General features: G+C 41.6%; 2 protein-coding genes and 1 long non-coding RNA gene across 5 annotated transcripts; 1 reads left to right on the forward strand and 2 right to left on the reverse strand.

The window, feature by feature from the left end:
* Positions 1 to 34: 34 nt before the first annotated feature.
* On the forward strand, positions 35 to 10,916 carry LOC118310011. Of its 3 annotated transcripts, none has more exons than XR_004793669.2 (5): positions 35 to 542; positions 3,115 to 3,214; positions 5,817 to 5,996; positions 6,421 to 6,609; positions 7,662 to 10,916. It is a non-coding gene; the product is annotated as an uncharacterized LOC118310011 (long non-coding RNA). The 3 variants fall into 3 exon arrangements; XR_004793670.2 differs by having other exon boundaries at positions 38 to 542; positions 5,879 to 5,996; XR_004793668.2 differs by having other exon boundaries at positions 39 to 542; positions 5,874 to 5,996.
* On the reverse strand, positions 1,231 to 7,104 carry prph (peripherin). Its single transcript, XM_035632719.2, has 9 exons — positions 6,407 to 7,104; positions 4,485 to 4,545; positions 4,046 to 4,141; positions 3,298 to 3,462; positions 3,087 to 3,212; positions 2,744 to 2,964; positions 2,476 to 2,528; positions 2,172 to 2,245; positions 1,231 to 2,023 (listed from the first exon to the last, which is right to left on the reverse strand). The coding sequence occupies exons 1-9, from the start codon at positions 7,027 to 7,029 to the stop codon at positions 1,934 to 1,936; spliced, it is 1,509 nt and encodes a 502-aa protein (XP_035488612.1). The 5' UTR covers positions 7,030 to 7,104; the 3' UTR covers positions 1,231 to 1,933.
* Positions 10,917 to 13,082: 2,166 nt separating the features above from the next.
* Positions 13,083 to 19,367, reverse strand: pmela (premelanosome protein a). Its single transcript, XM_035632714.2, has 12 exons — positions 19,203 to 19,367; positions 17,802 to 17,897; positions 17,555 to 17,701; positions 17,152 to 17,286; positions 16,113 to 16,274; positions 15,749 to 16,033; positions 14,854 to 15,663; positions 14,589 to 14,756; positions 14,362 to 14,464; positions 13,853 to 14,058; positions 13,681 to 13,771; positions 13,083 to 13,600 (listed from the first exon to the last, which is right to left on the reverse strand). The coding sequence occupies exons 1-12, from the start codon at positions 19,258 to 19,260 to the stop codon at positions 13,447 to 13,449; spliced, it is 2,415 nt and encodes an 804-aa protein (XP_035488607.2). The 5' UTR covers positions 19,261 to 19,367; the 3' UTR covers positions 13,083 to 13,446.
* Between the last annotated feature and the right edge of the window lie 713 nt (positions 19,368 to 20,080).

Consider the following 20,080-nt stretch of genomic DNA (forward strand, 5'->3'; position numbering starts at 1 on the left):
GAGTCACTATACAAAGTGAAGCTCGCAGTTTGGCTTTTCAGGCAGCGCCTTCCTGGGCGATGTACCGACAAAATGAACCTTATCAAAGCCATGACTGATGTGGGATAGATTAACGTTGGTATCGGAACCAAGACCATGGTTGAATTCTGGATGAGTTAGATTCTAAGAGATTGGTCGAATTTAAATGCAGTTTGCGCTGAGAGGTGCCGCCTGAGAGGTTAAACTCAGGGCAAAACAATGTTGAAAGGCGAAGGACGCGTCGTCCAACCCAGCTGAATATAAAAAGTCCTCAGCACAGTTTGTTTTCACTTAAGTTCCTTTGACCTGTCATTATTGATTGCCAGGTTTTGGTGTTTTTTTTATCTTAATAAGGGATATTGTAAAAACAACAACAACAACAACAACCAGCTGATTTTAAATCAATGTAGAGGAGGCCCCCTCATCCCTCTGACAAACAACAGGTGGAGCATTAACATGGAGAGAAGTCAAGAGAACTGCTAAAGGTGAAGAGCTTTGGGCCTGAGCGGAGAAACAACGTGAAGGTAAGATGCTGTATATTTTTTTTGTGGGTTTGTTTTTGTTGTTGTTGTTTTTTATGAGCTCTCTAAAGTTTTTGGACCATGGACCATAAACACCACTTTACATGAATAGCCCAAAATTGCCAATTAATGCTTGAAAGACCTGATTAGATACAGTTTAATAGTGTGCACTCAGACCTGTACATAGGGCTAATAACCATACCATGGTAGTCTTATATAAGAAGAGTGCAGGTTGCAATAATTGTAGTTTGTGAGGCGTTTCCTACACAGGTCTGAATACTAATAATAAACTTTTCTGCTCTGTGTAGACCTTTGCTGCTCTGTTTTGTATGCTCCCCTATCTCTGACAGTGTTTGTGCTTGCCACTGAGTCTGATGCTGTTTTCAGGCATGAAAATGAAATTAAGTGTCCGGAGTCTGCTGTTCACATATGAAGAACGTAGCAGGAGATCGTCTGAGTCAGACGCGTTCACGTCAGCAGGAAACATTTCGGAACATTCAGACGAGAGTTGGCGACCTGGGAAGAGTGCCCACTCGCTCGTCGTGAATCTATCTATGCATATAAAAGTGAAGGTTATGGAGACCTTGTAGTACAAAGTATAAAGTACGAGTAAGAGGGGAAAAAATTAGCTCACTAACTAACACAACAACAATTGCTGTCAATTCATCAGTCGTAAGTGAGCAGACACATATTTGCTCGAATTAACTTTATTTGCGTTTACATGTTCATTCTTCAGACTTGCCAGATACACACAGCATTGCAAAGCACATTCAGCTAAAGTCTTTTCAGTCGGTGGCTGTTGTATTTTCACGGTCAACATTTCGTATGTGCTACATGTGTATTAATGATCCATGTCTTCGGTGATGGAGTGTTTTGCTCAATAAGAGAATAGCAAAGCTTCTAATACAAATGCCAACATCTGGTTTTATTCTCGACCTGTGTTGACCAAAGGGCAGTTTCTAAGGGTTTGTTAGTATGTCATTTCTATGACACAATCTTCTAACATCATGCATTTAAAGTATATATTTTAGCCTGTAGTTTAATACACTGCTACGAATGTGTGGTCGTCTAAGCACTCCACAGGATTGCACTGTAAATGAAGGCCTCAGGTGGTACGTTAATAAAGTGGTTTTGCGTAGTCCTACAGATGACACAAGCGTTTAGCAAAAGTTCGGCGGCTTGAATAGCACCAAGGTGACACTGTCTAAAGGGATTCATTCAACATTGCACCTAAACTGAAAGACTCTTTGCTCAAAGGATAAGCATATAACTAGTAGGAGTGAGTGTATATACATGTACCAGTTACTCTTTTTTCTAATTTCTAATTTTCTCTTTTTTCATGTATTCTTTTTTCTTAATGGCACTGGCCTTCACATTTTCTAATTGGTTTTCATCTATTCGTCCTTGTCGTCCTTGTCGTCCTTGTCACTTCTATCACTGCGGCCTGAGTCCCTGTCCGCCTCCCTCCTGGATTCCTTCACCACCTGATGGAGAAGAAACAGCCAGATTGTCTCCAATTTATTGTCACATTTTTTAAGTAACTATAGCTTTCATGTTCCTTGCCATAATGCAAATAATATCAAACTAGTTATTTCTGCATTTTGGCTTTTCATTTAGTATAAATCATTGTACCTCTCCGTCTCTAGTCTCAACAGTCTTTATCAGCACAGTCCTCTTGCTGGCACCGCTTGGAATTGGTTCATAGTCTATGAAAAGTCAGATTAAAGTGCTGCTGAGATTTTTACATGCTGACACATTAGCATTCCACAAAATCAATGTTTTTCATTTTTAAGAGTCATTTCCAAAGTTAAATTATCGCCTATGAATCACATAACAACAGTTGTTCCTGGAAACCGATTTGTTGAAAAGTAATACAGAGCCCCGAGAACTGTTATCATCTTATAATTGATATAAGAAAGTGAGAACAATAGCTTACCTCGGTCTCCATGGTGATTGCTCATGCCAATGTTTAAGATTGGGACCGTAATCCTAAACAAGAATTTTAGACAAGATGTTGTTAACTGAAATACAAAGATAAAACATGTGACCATGGAAAAAATTGACAATTTACAGCTCCAAGGTGAAAACTCCAACATCTAGTAAAGTCACTCGTAATACAGAAAAGTTCTGCTCTGATTGAGCCCAATGCTTTTAATTTTGGGGATCAAAACATTTGACCTGAGACACAGAATGTTATCCCTCACCTACTCTCCTCCCCCTCCAGCAGTTTACGGTAAGTGGCAATCTCAATGTCCAAAGCCATTTTAACATTGAGCAGGTCCTGGTACTCCCTAAGGTGGCGAGCCATCTCGTCCTTCAGATGGCGGATCTCGTCCTCCAGTCTGCCTACATTGTCCTGGTAGTTGGCAATCTCATTGCCAAACTGGTCCTCCATTTCCTGCATCTGCCTCAGCAGAGCTTCATTCTGAAAAACACAACAGCACACACAGCACAGTAGTCAATGTGGAATACTTTTATCAATGGGGAAAACTGCATAACACCCATATAGAAATATAGAAAAACAACACTTGGTCCTCTTGTCCTCACCGTGTTCTTCATTGCATCAACTTCACAGGTGAGGGACTGGATCTGCCTCCTGGACTCATTGGCCTCTTGCTTGGCCTGCCTCAGAGAATCAGTGTTGCGCTTCGCAGACTCAGTCAAATCCACAAACTGTAAGCACAAAATATGAAGCCCACTCAAATGAATACAAGTCTGTGTTTCTGTGTCATTTTCTGTTTGTTTGTGCACTGCCTACCTTGGACTTGTACCAGTCCTCAGACTCCTGCATGTTCTTTGAGGCGATGGTCTCATATTGAGCCCTGATGTCCCTCAGAGCAGCAGTCAAATCAGGCCTGGAGCTGCTGACCACCTCCCTGCTCAGCTGCTGGGTCTGGACACTCACTTGCACGTCCTGGATTTCCTGGTAATTGTGAAATAAACACAAATGGGAAAAGAAATCAGCAAAAACCAGGCAAGCTCCTGGTACTGATCTCTTCTATTTCAGATGCATTTTCTTCATTTTTAGTGTTTATTCTCCCCTCATAAAACAAGTTTCACAGTTTTACAACGTTCAATTGGCTTAAACTTGTCATTATGATGTTCAAATTGATCTCACAGTGTAATAGCGATATGAAAATGACACCATCCACACTTATATTGGTCCCCTATAAGCCTTGCTTTCCCTTGCGTAACCTAAAAATTAAGGGAATAGCATTCTCCCAGTATCTATCCTCAGTGATGGTAATGGCAGACGGTGGAACAGCCGAATTGACTACTCAACAACTCAACCTCGCAAGAGAAAAAGAATCATGTTGACGTTGGAACTGAAGTAGGCGAGATAGGAGAGTGATAGAAAAAGAGATTGACTGACTTGTTTACAAAAAATTATCTCTGCAGCATCTTTTTCACTACTGGTCAACCAAACACTAGGATAAGTGTTACCATTATAGTTAATGATTTTTACCATTTTCCAATAACAGTGAAGTGGAGGTAGTGTCACTTACTTCATCGTGGAGCTTCTTAAGGAATTCAATCTCATCCATCAGAGACTCGATCTTTCTTTCCAACTCCAGACGGGACAACGTTGCATCATCCACATCCTAGTAAACGAAACAGGAATTACAGTTTGTCGTGAAAAATTCCAACTATATTTTCTTTTATCCTTTGAAAACTGATATTTTATTTGATTATGCTGAAAGAGTATATAAACTGACAGATTATTGTAATTTCCACCTATTATAAGGTAATTGAAATGTTATTATAAATTTTCTTTAGTGCATAGAAATATGAGGTGGAAGTTCATGCTCTATCACATTACTGTGACCTTGAAGTGTTGAAAATGGTAAAAAAAAAAAAAAAACCCTGTTCATTTTGACCTGTTACCTGAGCCCGAGGACACTGTAATCAATATGTTAATCATGGGTCAGTGAGCTGAATCTTTACCTTACGGAATGCAACCAGGTTATTCTCAGCATCCGCCCTCTTCTGAGCTTCCTCATCCAACCTTCAGAACAGAGATCGAGATAAAATATTTCAAACTGTGAACAGGCGCCAAGAATTTCCCATATACAAGGAATAGGGAAGAATATGTCTAGGGAGGATGTTTTTTATTGTTATTAATTCCCCCCCCCCCAAAAAAAAAGAACACCCCCTCTCTAAGGTTGCATAAGGGCATCAGCTGGCAAAAAGCTTTCTGGATCAATTTGTTAATTCACTGTCCTGTAAAAAGGGTTTTGGGAGGGGGCACCCAGTGGGATCAGCAGCTGCTCCTTTCAACTAATGTGGTTTTACCACAGTTCAATAAGGTCATCTACACACATTCAATAAGGTTATGTACACTTCCCCTCTGTATTTATAGATTTTAAATGGTTATTGTAGTATTGAGTAGTATTCAGTGAAGAGACAAAACTTCCGTACAAATAAGGAGTGATATTTTTTTTTTTACAAGGCAGTTAGATAAAATCTGCAGTAGGTGGGATGTGCTTTAGTAAACTAAGAAACTTGTGAACTGTCATATAGCAAAATGGCATTTCATGCTTCTGCATGCAATGGAAAATTATAGTTAATTTTCTGTTCAGCCTTGACTGTTTCTAAAAATGTTTTGCAGACAGTTCATGAGTCATTGCGATGACTCATTTCAAATTACATCATCACAATGTACAACATATGAGTTTGCTGAGTCCCTGCAAACTTTTGATGATGATGGGCTCTGTGTGGTCAATGTCTGGATGTAAGGCTCCATCTGTCCCGTCAGACAGAAGTCATGCTCAAACCAAACATAAGGTAGATTAGTAAAGTAAGCATCAGATAGTGGGGCCGGCTCCCTCATCTTTAATTCATGTTGTGTTACATGGGGCCCTTTTGTCCTAATGGGGTCCCTGGCACCATCCCATCAGCACTGAGGGATACTCACAACACTTAATGGAGTCATTGAGTCACATTGATTTTTCCTGAACCTGCTCTCGCCACGTCTGATATCCAACCTTTCTTCCTCTGGTCCTATTTCCTCTCACACTCCCCTCCCCACTCCTCAGCCGGCCCCACCCTTTGTCTGGTCCACCCATCCTCCTCCTTTCCGATCCCATCTCCCTTTGTGCCAACATAATTGTGCAGGCATCTAAGTTTATACATTAATGTTTTTTAGGGAAAACATTCATCTTCTTCATTATCTAATGCGATCCCAAGTTGTGTGCTATACGTTTCTGTTGGTCACTGTACTGTCATGAATGTCATGTTACGCTAGTCACCATTTTTTATGTTTTATACCACCTGTAGAACATATATTCAATGAACATATACGATCATGGAATTAGTCTGATACACATGATGCAGTGCAGTGTCCTGCATCCCGGTGCTGCGCTGTGGTGTCCAGTGTGCTGATCCCGGTGCCGCGCTGTGGTGTCCAGTGTGCTGATGTGCCACGCCCTACACAACCATCACTACTGGATTCAAGGGGTAAGTGCCTGTAGGGAATCTCTACCTCCACTGTGCTTGATTATGGATCATGGAAAGTATTTAACAACCTTGTTGATTACGGCTGCGATGGTGACATTGGTGGTAAGTGAAGTGGCCCACACCTATGGCTTAATGTTTTTAACTGAAAAACCCACAATAGGACAATCACAGAAGATAAAATATGGGATGGTACTGTGTTGGACAGGTGGCAATTTTCTCTATAGATGTATTGTAGTGGTTCTGTAATTTTCTTTAGTCATGGTCAAACAATCCTTCAAACTATCTTTTAAGTCATAACCCATGTACAAACCCTCTATCAATTTGCCCATGTGTCACACTCAATCAAATATCATTGATGTATCTATCTAAGTCCAATCTTTACTTTCTTATCTCATTATGCTGGTACCAACCTCTGCTTGAGCAGAGTCAGGTCTTCGGCCAGGTTGTCCCTCTCCATCAGGTACTGGTCCCTCTCCTTGCCGATGGCATCCATCTGCTGCCGCAGCTCCCTCAGCTCCTCTTGGAACAGGTCAGAGGCGCGGTTGGGCTGGCCATGCTGCTGACCCTTGAACTGGTTGAGCTCCTCCTGCAATGCACCATTCTGCTGCTCCAGGTAGCGCACCTTGTCGATGAAGCTGGCAAAGCGGTCGTTGAGCTCCTGCAGCTCGGCCTTCTCATTGCTGCGGGTGGTTAAGAACTCCTGGTTGATGGCTTCAGCCAGGGTGAAGTCCACCTTGTCGTAGGTGAGGCGAGGGGGCTGAGGGGTGGAGCGGGAGCGCTGTTGGTGGTAGGTGGTGGAGCGGGATGCCACCACAGGTGACCCTGAACGCATATAGCGTCCCCCAGAATGGGTTATACGGGACACGGAAGGATAGGAGGCCATGGAGATGGGGTGTGGGCTTCCAAAAGTGCGCCTGTAGGAAGTGGAGTTAGGCATTGAAGAGCGGCTCATAGTTGATCTCGTTCTGTTCTCTGTCGCTGTGGAAAGCTGGAGAGCTGAAGGCTTGGTGATGCTCGTGAAGCAACAGGACATCCGACTGAAGACCGCTGGGGTTTTTATGCAATTACGTTGGCTTTCCCATCATCCTAACGCCTCCCCCTCCCTTATTCCTCCTCACCCCACCCACATGAACTCTTCCTTTCTCGGTCACACATACGCATACAAGCTTTGGCCACTCCCTACCCTTCAGAGATAGAGTCTGCCCCTCCCTGTGCCTTCACCGGTGGTCTGTCTTACTCTCTGTCTTGGCAGTTCCACCCTTTTAACCAGAGCACTTGGCGGGAGGCCAGTCTGGCTTCTACATTACTGCTTTGATAACTAAAGATGTCTCCTCACGCCCACCCCTCCTCACCTCCCTGATTCATACCTTCATTGACCCTTTGCTCAGTCAGTCAGTCAGTCATTCAGTTTTGATTCTTGTTTCTCCAAAATGATCCCTATTCCCCGTTTATGATTTTATTCTTGCTTTTACTTTTACAGTAATACTATTTCACGTCACTATCAAATATGTGTGGAGGATTCTGTGACCTGGTTTCCAATAAGAAAATGTGAAATTTTAGCCTAAATTGAATCACATAGACAAATTGATTTGATTTGTTTTTTTCTCTTCACTTTGTCTCCCCCTCTCTCTGTCTGTCCCTCTCTGTCTCTCTCTCCTTTTACAGTAATGGAATACTTTATTGATATCCTGGGGCGTATGCGGCCGAGCCATGACTCTGCAGTTATTCTATCCTTTTCAAATGCAGTATCCAGTAATCCTTGTTTGAGTACGAGTTGTCAAATAACTGAATATTTTCCATGAAAAATGCTTTTTTGTTGCAGTTAATGTAAACCAGCATAGTCATGCTGACTCTGAATCAGAACGTAAAGTAAAGGTCGGAATGGTCACAGAATCCAGGCTTCTTATTGCTGGTCCATGAACTCAGTGACTTACCCAGCACCAGGCTTTGGAAGCCATTATCAACAATTTTAGTGCTTTGAGTTTAATGTGACTTTGAAAGCAATCACTTAAATAGCTGTTGCTGTCAGGGTTGCTGGAAACAGGCTGATGCAGTGAGAATACTTTTAATGGCACAGAGGAGTCTTACAGCCAGACAGGTGGAGGAGGAAGCATGTGGGTAGACAGGAAGTGAGATACAGGCAACTAAGTCGGGTAGCAGGCAAGCAGGTAGAGTCACAGGAACATCAAAAGACTAAACGGAAGGCTGTGTCTCAAATCAGATACTTCCGTTAGACATACAATGCATGTAGAACACTGCGTACACCAGCAGTGAGTACACCTTGTACACGCATAGTGTTTACTCAAATCAAGCTGCCATGCACTTACCAGAAATCACGATCTCAACATGTGGCCACGTTTGTCTCCTGACAAAATTTCTGCTTTTCTCACTTCTCACTTTTCTCACAAAATTAATGTTTGACTTCCTTGTGCACACACCATTTACCCTTCCTCTACGTAGCCAGGAGAACGTTGAGGGTAAGATGGTTTCTCACTCAACATACAATATGTAACAATATGTAACAATACTCATAGTGTAGCATTACTTATAATGTACAACCTAAAAGAACAGTTCATACTTGATGATGATGCTCTTCAACATTCTCAATACCAAACTGTATATTTTAAATGTGGTGCCATAATTTATCTCCAATTTTAACAGTTTTTTTCCAAACATGTTCCTCAGAAGATCCTCAAAAGTGTAGTAAGAGAAGTGTGTGTGTGTGTGCATGTGTGTGTGTAAGGTCATATTAATTGATGGCTAGAGACAGGCTACCAATCCAGTATAAAGTTGACGTAATTCTGAGCATGCTCCGTGTTGTCTGGGTGTGGCACGCTCTCCTCTTTGTGTCCCCAGTGATGCTCGATGCCTTTAATCTTGTCCATTTATGCTCTTTTAGATTTTAAAAAGGCACACAGCCAAATTTAATAAATTGTGTCACATTTGTGTCTTTCAAACACTCACTGTTACACGTCAGTCAGCAGTGTTTATTGTAATCTGTACTCAATACTTTTTCTAGTGAAATTTATTCTCGAGTTTCCTCCTCTTAACAGACTCCGTGTCTGTTACACATTGTAGGAAACTATAGTAATCTCTTTTTCAGTCGGACATTCACAAACACTCACTTCCACACTCTCCCCCTTCGAGGTCTGCATGAACAGGTCTGGTTCTCTGTGAAATAAATGTGCTAGGGTAGGTCTTTGTTCTGTAATCTAATCAACCTGCTTCCTCGTCAGTTACTCTCTCCTCTCCCTCCCTCCCCCTCTGTCTCATGCCCTGCCCTGTCTTACTCTCTCTGCTCAGAGCACATCTCACTTTCTATTAATTTTTCTGTTCATGCTCCTACCAGCCCGTATGGCCTTTGTCACAGTTTTATAACAGTGTTTAGACGATATTTGCATATCTGCACTCTAAGTAACAACATTTATGTCGGGCACATAAGCATATGCAAGAAATATATAACTCAATGATTTTTGACCGGACTATATCAGTAATACTAACCCTCAGCCAGATGTTACCATTAGCAATTGATCCCTCTGGTTCTTGGAGAAATTCCCCTAGGGGCCATAAATTTAGTCATACTTCTTGGACAGTGTCAGGCTACAGTATCTGTTCCACACACGCCCTTGCTATATGGAAAAATAGGTAGTTAGAATTTGATTCACATAGGAGGTTAAATACTAAAGTATAAAGTTAAATACTTGAACTTCCTCTCCTATTTTATGTTCAAGTGTTTGGTGAGGTCAGGATTAAAATCCAAAACAAAAGATTGTGTATATAAATGATATGATGATATGATATGATTTGAAAAGATTTGCCATCAACTAATTCTGAGAAGTTTTGTAATAAGTAAGTAAGTATAGTTATAGTTTTTATTCTGTAGGGATCCTCATTATAATAAGAATCTCACTTTTTTATAACAAGGTGTTTTTATTACATGTTTTTGAGTGATTACTAGATACCAATTAATAAAGATTTTACAAGATATTTTATTGTTACAACAACAACTTATCACTTTATTCTTTTTTCGAGTTGTGAAGTTGTTCTGACTTTGGTGTGCTTTGGAGTCATAATGTGGTGAAAAACATGGACGCTGTCAGCAAAATTTGTTGTATTTATGTTTTGAGCCTTAAAACCACAATTTGACCCCTCTTTCCAATATTTGCATGTTAACGAAAAGCAAAGAAAAAGGATCAGGTATGACAGGCATAAATACATATTTTTAAAAATCAAACGAAGGAAACTTCTTCACTTTCAGATCTGTTACTAGAGAGTGGTGAGCAATCAAGCGTCCAACCCACAGCTAGAATTAGGTGACAGATAGGGATGCTGATTTGCTTTTGCTGAGACAAATGCTGAGCTGATTTGAAGAAGCCACAAGGTTGGTATGATCCGGAAGGGCTGTGAGATAGCTATCATCTGTAAATGATGATGGACTCCCAGCAAAGCTGACGTGTTCCCCATCTTGGCTGCAGAACACATTCAGAGTGAACAGAAATGACTGAACAGCACTTGGTATGTGTGACCAAGAGACATGTGTAGAAGAAGATAGTTTTAGTTCTATTTCTTTGTTTGATATTGTCTTTAATAAATTCCTGTTGTTCTGTTCTGTGACAAATGTTTTTTTTTAAATATACCTGTATGTAATCTTTTGACTTATTTATCTAATAATTTACAAGTGGATTTACCAGAAATCCCCTCTGATACAGATGGTATATTCAATTGGCCTGTCCTGTATTTTTCTTGACTAGCGTTCATCCTTGTTGTCTCTCAGACCTCTTGATTGGCCCAGCCCACAACCTATTGTTTCAGACTTGCCTTGATGTAACGGTATAAAACTGTTGACCACCAGACAGAATTGCACCTGGTTGTGATATTCTGTCTCCACTGCTCCACTAAATAAAATACATCTGAACCATCCACAAAATTGGACCTGGAGGAATTTGTATCTTCCTTTTCTTCACATTCGAGGGAGATTAATGGCTGTGCTTGCTAATTACTGTAATGGAACTCCGCATTGTGAGAGGACACTCACGTGGAATACTTAAGTATGTAAGTAAGGAGAGATCGACAGAGAGAGGCAGCATCCAGTTACAGAACCCACATCTCCTGTGTTTGTAATAAAACGGACACAAATGGAAAAGGTCAACCAAAATCTATTATCATTATTATTTTTATTTATTCAATCTCAAACAAATGCTCCTTATTCCATATGGACTCAACATTCACACAACACAGCATAATACTGTTAAGAAGTCAGCTACAGAAGTGAGGGGCAACAGGCCCTTGATCGACAAGGACAGCGCGAGCTTCTTCACTGACTCATGTGATCATTGATTGCACACTTCTTTATGGTGACACGTCCCTCTAATCTTTTTCAGGTTTTCTTTTGTTTGCTGCACCCACTTCTTTTAGTTTCCTCCATCTTGCACAAACGTTGGCTTAGGACCCATGTAGGGAGGAGCAGGGTTGAATTAAGCAGGGTCAAGTGGACAACTACTACTGACCCCAAAAACCCATCAGCCCTGCAGACAGGACATTGTGGGGTGGTTAATGGATATAAAAAAACCACACCAATACAAATTGTCGTGTCTTGTTGAGAAGGATGCACAGTATGTGTCTTATCTAATTTTTTGCTGCACAGAGAGCGAGATTAATGTTTTTTCCCGCATAGCACATAAAAACAGCAGACCTAGTTTTAAAATAAAGTAAAAAAACAGCCCTCATTAAAAAACGCTTTTAATTTGGACTCTGATTCATGCATGCTGGACATGTTGTCTGGGAGAGACATGTTTCTTTTAGTTCCCCAGCAGTCCGCATGTTCTTGCCGTGTAGGCCGGGCCATGGCGTCTTCCATTAGCGATTTTGTTGCAATGACGTCAGCCTTTTTCCCTGCACTGCAGTGTGTCATATGATGTGTGCATGTAAGCAGCAGCTCTTTGTCTGCACAACGTACGAAAGTAGCCTGCCACATCATAGTCAATCTTTTTAATTGAACAGAGAGCGGAGCACCATGGTAATATATTTTAGCACACTCAGCTGCAGTGTATCTATAGCCACATAATTTTCTGAACAAATCTCTGCTGCTAAAAATGCCTCGAGGCCGTTTTGATCCAAATGTTCATGATATAGTTGCATATAGTATATATAGTATGTGTGTTGTATATTTAATTTTAACATAAATGTGTAGTCAAACAAGGCAGATTCATTTGTTATTAGAATACAGTTTTGTATATCATGCATTGGATATCATTTATGAATGTCATGTGTTGGTGTTTTGTCTAAATTCAGTCTACATCTCTAACAAATCTGCGGCTGATTATATATTATTGAAATATTGAAAAGTTCACTTTACTCTTGTATTTATTTAGGCTAGTACTTTATTGTTGATTTCAGTATGTTATTAAACTGATTTAGTTAACAAAGAATATGAATTGAAATAATAATGAAATACTGTGCAATGAAATCGATTCCACACTCCTGATGCATCACTGATGTAAAGTGTGATCCATTACTGTGAAACTTGCATAATGGAAGGTATCGTCACACTCATACCAAGACCGCTTGCCAGCAAAATGCCACATATTTACTATAAAATGTACTATTTAAAAGAATTTTTGCTATTGTTTTGAATGCAGCAGACCCAATTTTCCTTACAGTTACATCTCTACAACTCTATATTTTCTGGATATGGTCACATGTTCCTTCCCTTTTCCCTGCTGCTGTCCCTCACACCTGCAGGCTACCAACCTCAGTGTGGCTAACGAAAAGTTTGGTTTCCTCTCTCTCCTCATGCTGTTAATCGATTTCAACATCTAGACTCATGCGAAGATCAAACACTTTTCAAATTTAATATGAGCAATTCTAACTGAGAGGCTGAGTATCAATATTTTGATGAGTTACACAAATAAAATCGGTTCCAGTTCTTTAATGAAGTATCACTGTTTCTGTCTTTACCTAAATTCTTATACTTGCACATTTGCCAAGAACTGCAAACACCTGTGTCATTGTTGACCAGTTATAATGTCCGGTCACTAAGAAATGTAGAAATTAATGCACATTATATGGGAGAAAGGAAACACATGATGGTGATAAAGTTCCATTTTATTCATTTTGGGATAGCAAACATAATTTTCTGTGATGTACATGATTCAAATTATGCTGATTTTCCAATTGGTTTAGTGTAAGTAGGCCTCAAATAAGAGCTGTGTCTTCTATAAACTACAAGTGTCAAAATAAATATAACTTTCCTCTGAAATGTTTCAACATGTATTACTTTTTGTTTTTATTACACATGTGACTCCTTTCTTTCCCTACAGATGTTGTTGTACATGTCTGTTTCACTTGACTGGTTGTGGTTTCATACATTGCCTGGGAGTTTCATTGGTACTACATATAGAGTGTGTACAAGGCTGATGTTGTAGACGTGAAGTGCATGAGCTGCTGATGCTCACACCATTCTCCCCTGAAGCAGTGGGCGACTTTCTCCTGGCGACTGTCGGCTCAGCAAGTTCCACAACAGCAAAGGCACTGAGGTGACGACCGAGCTGCCTCCACTACTGACACCCTGGTCTTCTCCAAGTGGCTGGTACTGCTTGAACCGTCTGTTTAGATGCATGGAATAGGTGAGACAAGAATAGGATACATGATTTAACCAGATTAAGTTTATAAATTAGGAACTCACCTGTACATCAACCCAATACAACAGACAACGCAGGCGAGAACCATAACACCCAGGACAGTCGCGGCAGTTCCAGCTGGGGAACCTCCAGAGGCTGCAATTGAAGCACATTAGAGAATAATTTATATATTAAGTAATTTAGTGGGCATTAATTATTTTTTTTCCTTTTACTCACCGACTGTTACACTAACTCTAGCACTCGCCACAGCAAGGCTGACATCATTGGTCAAGGAGACATTGATGCAAAATACACCGGAGTCATTGAAGAACTGGCGAAGGATCATCTGACAGTCTGGAGAGGGCGTGGCTGCAGTACAGATGGTTTCCACTGGTGTGACACAGTCCGCATCTGAAATGACTGTGCAGACTTCACTTGGTAGACTGAGAGAAGGATAGAGGAGACCAACAGTGAGTTCAAACGTTAGCTTTTTTGTTCTAAACATAAAATGCAATAATAAGAAATCACATGATACATTTCCCAATTAGGCTAACCAGGAGATAAGTGTTGCATTAGTTACAAAGGAACCTCTTGTCTCTCTCTGTGTGCTCAACATATTAAGTTGGAGACACTTTACTTTCATTTGCAGGCCAGCAAATGGAAATTTGACGCTACTGTACTAACTTTCAACTAGCTAATTACGCAATGACCTCAATCAACATGACTCAATGAATGTTACTACCCACCTTCCCTGACAGGAGATGGTGACGTCCACAGCATTTTGATCCAACTCAGTCGCCATTGACACAACATTGGACACCTGTACAATCTCCACACTTTCGATGCCCTCTGCGGGGTTGAAATGTGAATAAAAAATGATTTCAACATGGGTAAACCATACAGTTTCCATTAAAGCATAATATTACCGATTAAGAATAACCCTGCCATTGTAACAAAAAACATGTTTGCTTACGGACAACATCTAGAGAGGTGGCGAGGGAGCCGTAGCGGTAGACCATGCAGTCAGCTGTCAGCTCTGGTGCTTGTCTCTTAGCCACAACAAGAGCAACTTGTGCTGGGTCTGTTTCCACCTCTGCTTCAACTTCCACTGGAGCAGCCTCTTCCTCACCAGCTGGTTGCTCTGGGAAAAAAATGAGAACATTTACCATGATACTTTTGCTACCAGAGCGATCCTTTTATTTTGTCTATACCTATTTTAACTGAAAATAAAAGCTCACCTGCAGCAGCTACAGTAGCTGCAACTTCATTCTCAGTTTCCAGTACTTCAGCCTCAGTATCAGCTGCAGCATCGGCTGGTGCTGCCTCTTCTACAGCTGTGGTCTCGGTGGCAACAGGGACGACAACGTTGTCAGCAGCGGCCTCTGTTTCAGCTGCGACAACCTCCGCAGCCGCAGCAGCAACATCAGCAGCCACAACAGCCCCTTCTTCCTCCAGGGTTTCTTCTGCAACTGGAGCACCATCCATAACCTCAACTGCTTCTCCCTCTGCAACAGGGGCAACTGAAGCAGCAACATCAGCCACAGGCACATTTTCTTCAGCTGCATCTGTCACCTCTGCAGTTTCATCGACAGCAGCTGCATCGGCTGCAGCTGCATCGGCTGCAGCTGCATCGACAGCAGCTGCATCGACAGCAGGTGTATCTGCATCTGCCGGCTCTTCAGCTGCAGGGGCAGCAGTGGCTACCTCTCCTGCTGTAGCATCTGTTTCCTCTACAGCAGCATCTACTTCTGCAGCGGGAGCAGCGGTGTTGGCAGGATCTTGCTCCTCTGGAACAACAGCTGCATCAACTACTGCAGGTGATGCTGAGGCAACCTCTATTGCCTCTGCGTCTGTGTCAACAACTGCATCTCCATCGTCTGTAGTCGCTGCTTCTGTGTCGGCTGGCTGCACAGAGGCGGCAGGTGGAGTGGCGTCAGAAGCAGGAACATCCAGCATTATCGTGTCTCCTGCCTCAGCTGTTGCTGCTGGGGCAGGGGTGGAGGCCACCACAACTACTGCTGGAGCATCAGAGGCATCAACAGGAGCCACTGAAAGAACAGTTATAAACAGGTGAGCAAAACACTACGACAGCATTTAAGATAAACAAAACAATTGACTAGTTAAAAATCTTACCGACGGTGGGGTCTCCACATCCGTTGGCGATGCTTGCCATCAGGACCACCTGAGGTTTGAAGGTCCCGACAGCAAGGTATGTGTGAGTGACAATGTGTTCTCTGGAGATCAGTGTCCCGGTGCTGTCGCCAAAGTCCCAACTGAAGCTGACGTCGGCGTTGCTGAGATACTGGCTGGGATCGTGGAGCTTAACGCTAAAAGCAATGGCTCTGTTCTGGATGAAGTTCTGGTCATCTTGGTTTATATCACTGACCTGGGCGAGTGATATGGTGAAGGGGATCTGGTCTGATGACAGATCAAAAGATGTTGAGGTGTTTTGATGGGGATTGTTAAAGGTTGGGTGAGAAATTGTTGAAAGTGTTACCTGTGATGGTGAAGACTGAGGAAGCATAGCCGAGAGGGATGAACTTGTTTTTGCCACGGCAGTGGTAGATGACAACCTCCATGCCGTAGGAGCCGAGGGGGACATTGTCTGTACCGATGGTGAGGGAGGAGGACGGTCCGTCTGCCACCTGCCAGTATCGCCCTTGGATACGACAGCAACAGGATCATTAACAGTAGACTGGTAATCAATGCACAATTCGGTGAGGCCATAAATTCGGGAGACGCTCTACATGACCCTTTCATTAGACAGTAAATACAGTCATCACGCAGTAATACAAAAGTGTACAGTAGCAGCAGAATAACATGAGGAACAGATTTTTGATTATTTTAAACTTCTCTGGGGCCCATGGTATGCCATGCTGACCCCTATTTTGTTTGGTTGCTACTTGGTTGAACACACATTTATATAAGAATTTGCACGGTGTAAAACTTCACACAGGCATTCACAATTAGGACAGGTAATAATTCACAATTAATAAGATTACTTTGGACCAAATGCAAACAGTGAATACAGGGTCTTGGGGGCCCCTGGGCCTTGAGGGTAAATCAGATAAACTGGAACAAAAATGATCAACTGACGCCATTGTGCAAACAAAACTTCTCATAGCATCACAAATTTAATCTCATTTTGTATCATTTTGAAACTGTGTTTTCAGAAGTGCTATATAAAATTGATGATGCCAAATATAAAGTAAGATATCAGAGACAATGACAGATCATCTTTAACACACATAAAAAGTTCAAAACAGGCTTTGTTTGTCAGATGGCCTGGGGCAAATATAAACTTCACTGACTTGTAGAGAGTATCCCATAATTCTACTGACTTTTACTATCTGTTTTTTTCATAGCTGCCTTTTGACAATTTGGTTTCCTCACCGCTCTGGGATTCTTCAGCAATAACCTACCTGTGAATTCTGTTACCCTCAAGTGGAGCAACAACATTACCACATGCCACACTTAACATTAAAGATAACAAGCAGTTAGTTTCAAATAGACACATTATTTATCAAAGTCTTTACCCAAAGTCTTCCACACAAAGACGTAGTGAGATTTCTTGTCCTGGGTTTTGGTAAACGCTGTGCCGTCCGGAAAAAGTCCTGTCTGCTCAGTGCCCTGGTCAGGATACACAGCCTGACCCTCCCGATACTGTTGTCCTGAGATCAAACATCAGTATAATAGACGAGTTACTATTCACATCACCTTTAAAAAGACAGTTACTCCAGGAGTAACACTGTTGTCCTAACTGCTGCAAAAGATCGAATTTTACCTTGTGAAGTTTATTTTGTGATAAAATGATCAGCTACTCATTCATAGCTGCTTGTTATTGATTGTAACCTTTGAACATGACTGAAAATAGGAAAAAAAAGAATGACATTACAATAGTAACCTGTGCTCCCTCCTATCCAGTAAAAGTTTTCTTACCATCGATGGTGCAGTTACGCTCCCAGACCACCTGCCCGTCCGAGTGCACTGTCTGATTTGGTGGGAAATTTAGATTAATAGTGAAGGTTGTTCTTGCTCCGGTCAGGGTGGGTGCATCGCTCTTAAGGTCAAATGTCACTTCGCCACCTGCCAAACAGATTACACACAATTTACCATCTTTAGATCGACTGGCTAAAGAAAAAGCAGCATTTCTGCCTTTGGGAGAAAAAAATTAGAGGAGGCTCACCGGCCCAACAGTTTCTGAATCTCTGGTCTCCGTCTTTCCAAACAGGATACATCTGGGAGTTCCATGAGCGGTAACGTGTAAAGTGACTTCTACGTTCTGCGAGGAATATGAAAATGTTACTCTTCAGGAAAAAGAAGCTACATCATGCAGCTCGTGTTGTTCTCAACAGCATCCAACACAATCATTGAGAGTTTCCAGTGAGGCAAAACTTATTGGTTTTCAAAATGGGTTTTTTCTTGACAAAGGCAGAGCTGGAAAAATACATATTTAGTTTGGTTTGTCAGTGTAGTTATTTGTATATTTTTGAATGAATTACAATGTAGCATTAACTGCATATTTCAGTAGAGTTGGTGACTCTAACTTCTAAATTGTAATCGAGCAACATCAATGATAAAGATGTTTATTTAAATGTAAGCAGCTCCCTGTTTGTGGTGTTGAGGGGGTTTCTGGACTTTCAGGGTTCTTGGCAGTGGGAGTCACACGACCTGCAATCTCCCTCAATCCCTTTCATGTGACCATCAGCTGAGCAGCAGCATCAGTAATCCCAGAAAAGGAATGAGAGGTCCCAGACTCACTGGCATTTTTTTCTGAGGTGTGTGTGTGTGTGTGTGTGTGTGTGTGTGTGTGTGTGTGTGTGTGTGTGTGTGTGCGCACTCACTCTCTCTCTCCTTAGAACGAGGCGGAAAAAGGATTTTTAGTTTTTTTAATACCCTCACCATAACATGACTAAGAAATTTATATTTCCAAGGTTGTCAGTCCCTTTTTTTACCGCAGCGTGACAAAGTTTGTAGATCTTGCCTCTGTTTAACACAGCGTGGAGTGTGTGAGCATGAAACGAGCGTAAAATGGCACATCAATCCATTTGCTGCTAAATTTGTGGTCCAGACAAAGAAATACAGTTAGATAGTTAACTTTCAGTTGTTGAGCAGCATACATTTGTTCGGTTTACAATAGACACAGTTGTTAAAATTAATCACTTTCCCTGGTGTTGGTGCAATGGTCTTACGTCCAGCACAGAAAAAATACTCAACTTTAACCAATAATTTTGACTCATGTTCAACTTTCAAACTTCCCCAAACAAGAGCACAACAGCCACTGGGTTGGGATGGTACCACGTGAACCCTTGAAGTTTGTCTTGTTTTAAACATTATTTGAGTATCAAATAAGATTTATAAAGTTGCAGTAAGATAAAAAATAGTTGATGATGAAAGGTGTACGTTGAAAAGTTGTTTAACTTTTTTGACTGCAGAACATAGTGTGATGAACGTATGATTGGGATTCACGCAGAATAAAAGAGAAGGGAGAAATCGTCTTTCGTCAGTTTTTTTTTCAAAATGCAGAACAATAAAACCCGATGTGTTTGACCATAAACTGGTTGTCAATGATGTCAGATGTACTCACGGGTCGCACTGGCTGATGTAAAAGCCAGAACCAGCAGCACCAGAGCCAAAGTCGTCATCCTGTTTCTGTCAGTCTCCTCTCTCTGAGCCCCGATCCTCACCGAACAGTCCTGAACGCCAACACAACTCCCAGAGAGATCTAAGAAATATCTCCTCACCCTACTTAAGAGGGCCTTGGACATGGATTACCATAAAATGTCTTCTCACCTCTGACATCACTGTGAGTCTGTAAACTGGCACCACCCCCTCTCTGGAACAAATGTTGGTGCTGTTTTGTTAACTGTTGGCCAAAACAGTTGTTTTCATCTGTAGCTTTTGGCCATATTATTATCTTCTTAATTTAAATTCTGAATTCTTAACAGACCTAACAATGTTCATACGTCACGTGTACAGTCTTCTTTTACTTTTAAACCCATTATCCAGTCTTTTTTTAAATTATTATTCTGATGTTGAATGTCATACAGTCAGTGCAATATCTCCTAAAGGGCGTTAAGGAAATCCTACAGTACAGGAAGAATATGATACAGAGCGTGGGCAGGAGGGATAACAAAACATCCCTCAAGTAGAACAATACTTTCAGAAGCATATATATTATCAAGAATGCTTTCTGCAAGGTATGAATACAAATGTTTTACATGATGACTGCTTTAGGATTGAGAGTGGTGAAAGATGTGAGCATAGCTCGAGTCATGCCTGTGTTTGACGCCTGACCTCACAGCTATGTCAGCATGGTCGTCACAAGATAAGTTTGGGGATCAATTGCATCCTTTTATTCCCTCAGCCGTTCCTCCGTATCCAGCTGTCCACCTCAGGCTGCTTCAGCACTAAGAATCTGTGCTCACTGAAACGCAGATACACCCTTGCTCTTTTCATGAGGTA

This window comes from Scophthalmus maximus, chromosome 6 (assembly GCF_022379125.1).
Source record: "Scophthalmus maximus strain ysfricsl-2021 chromosome 6, ASM2237912v1, whole genome shotgun sequence".
NCBI lineage: Eukaryota > Metazoa > Chordata > Actinopteri > Pleuronectiformes > Scophthalmidae > Scophthalmus > Scophthalmus maximus.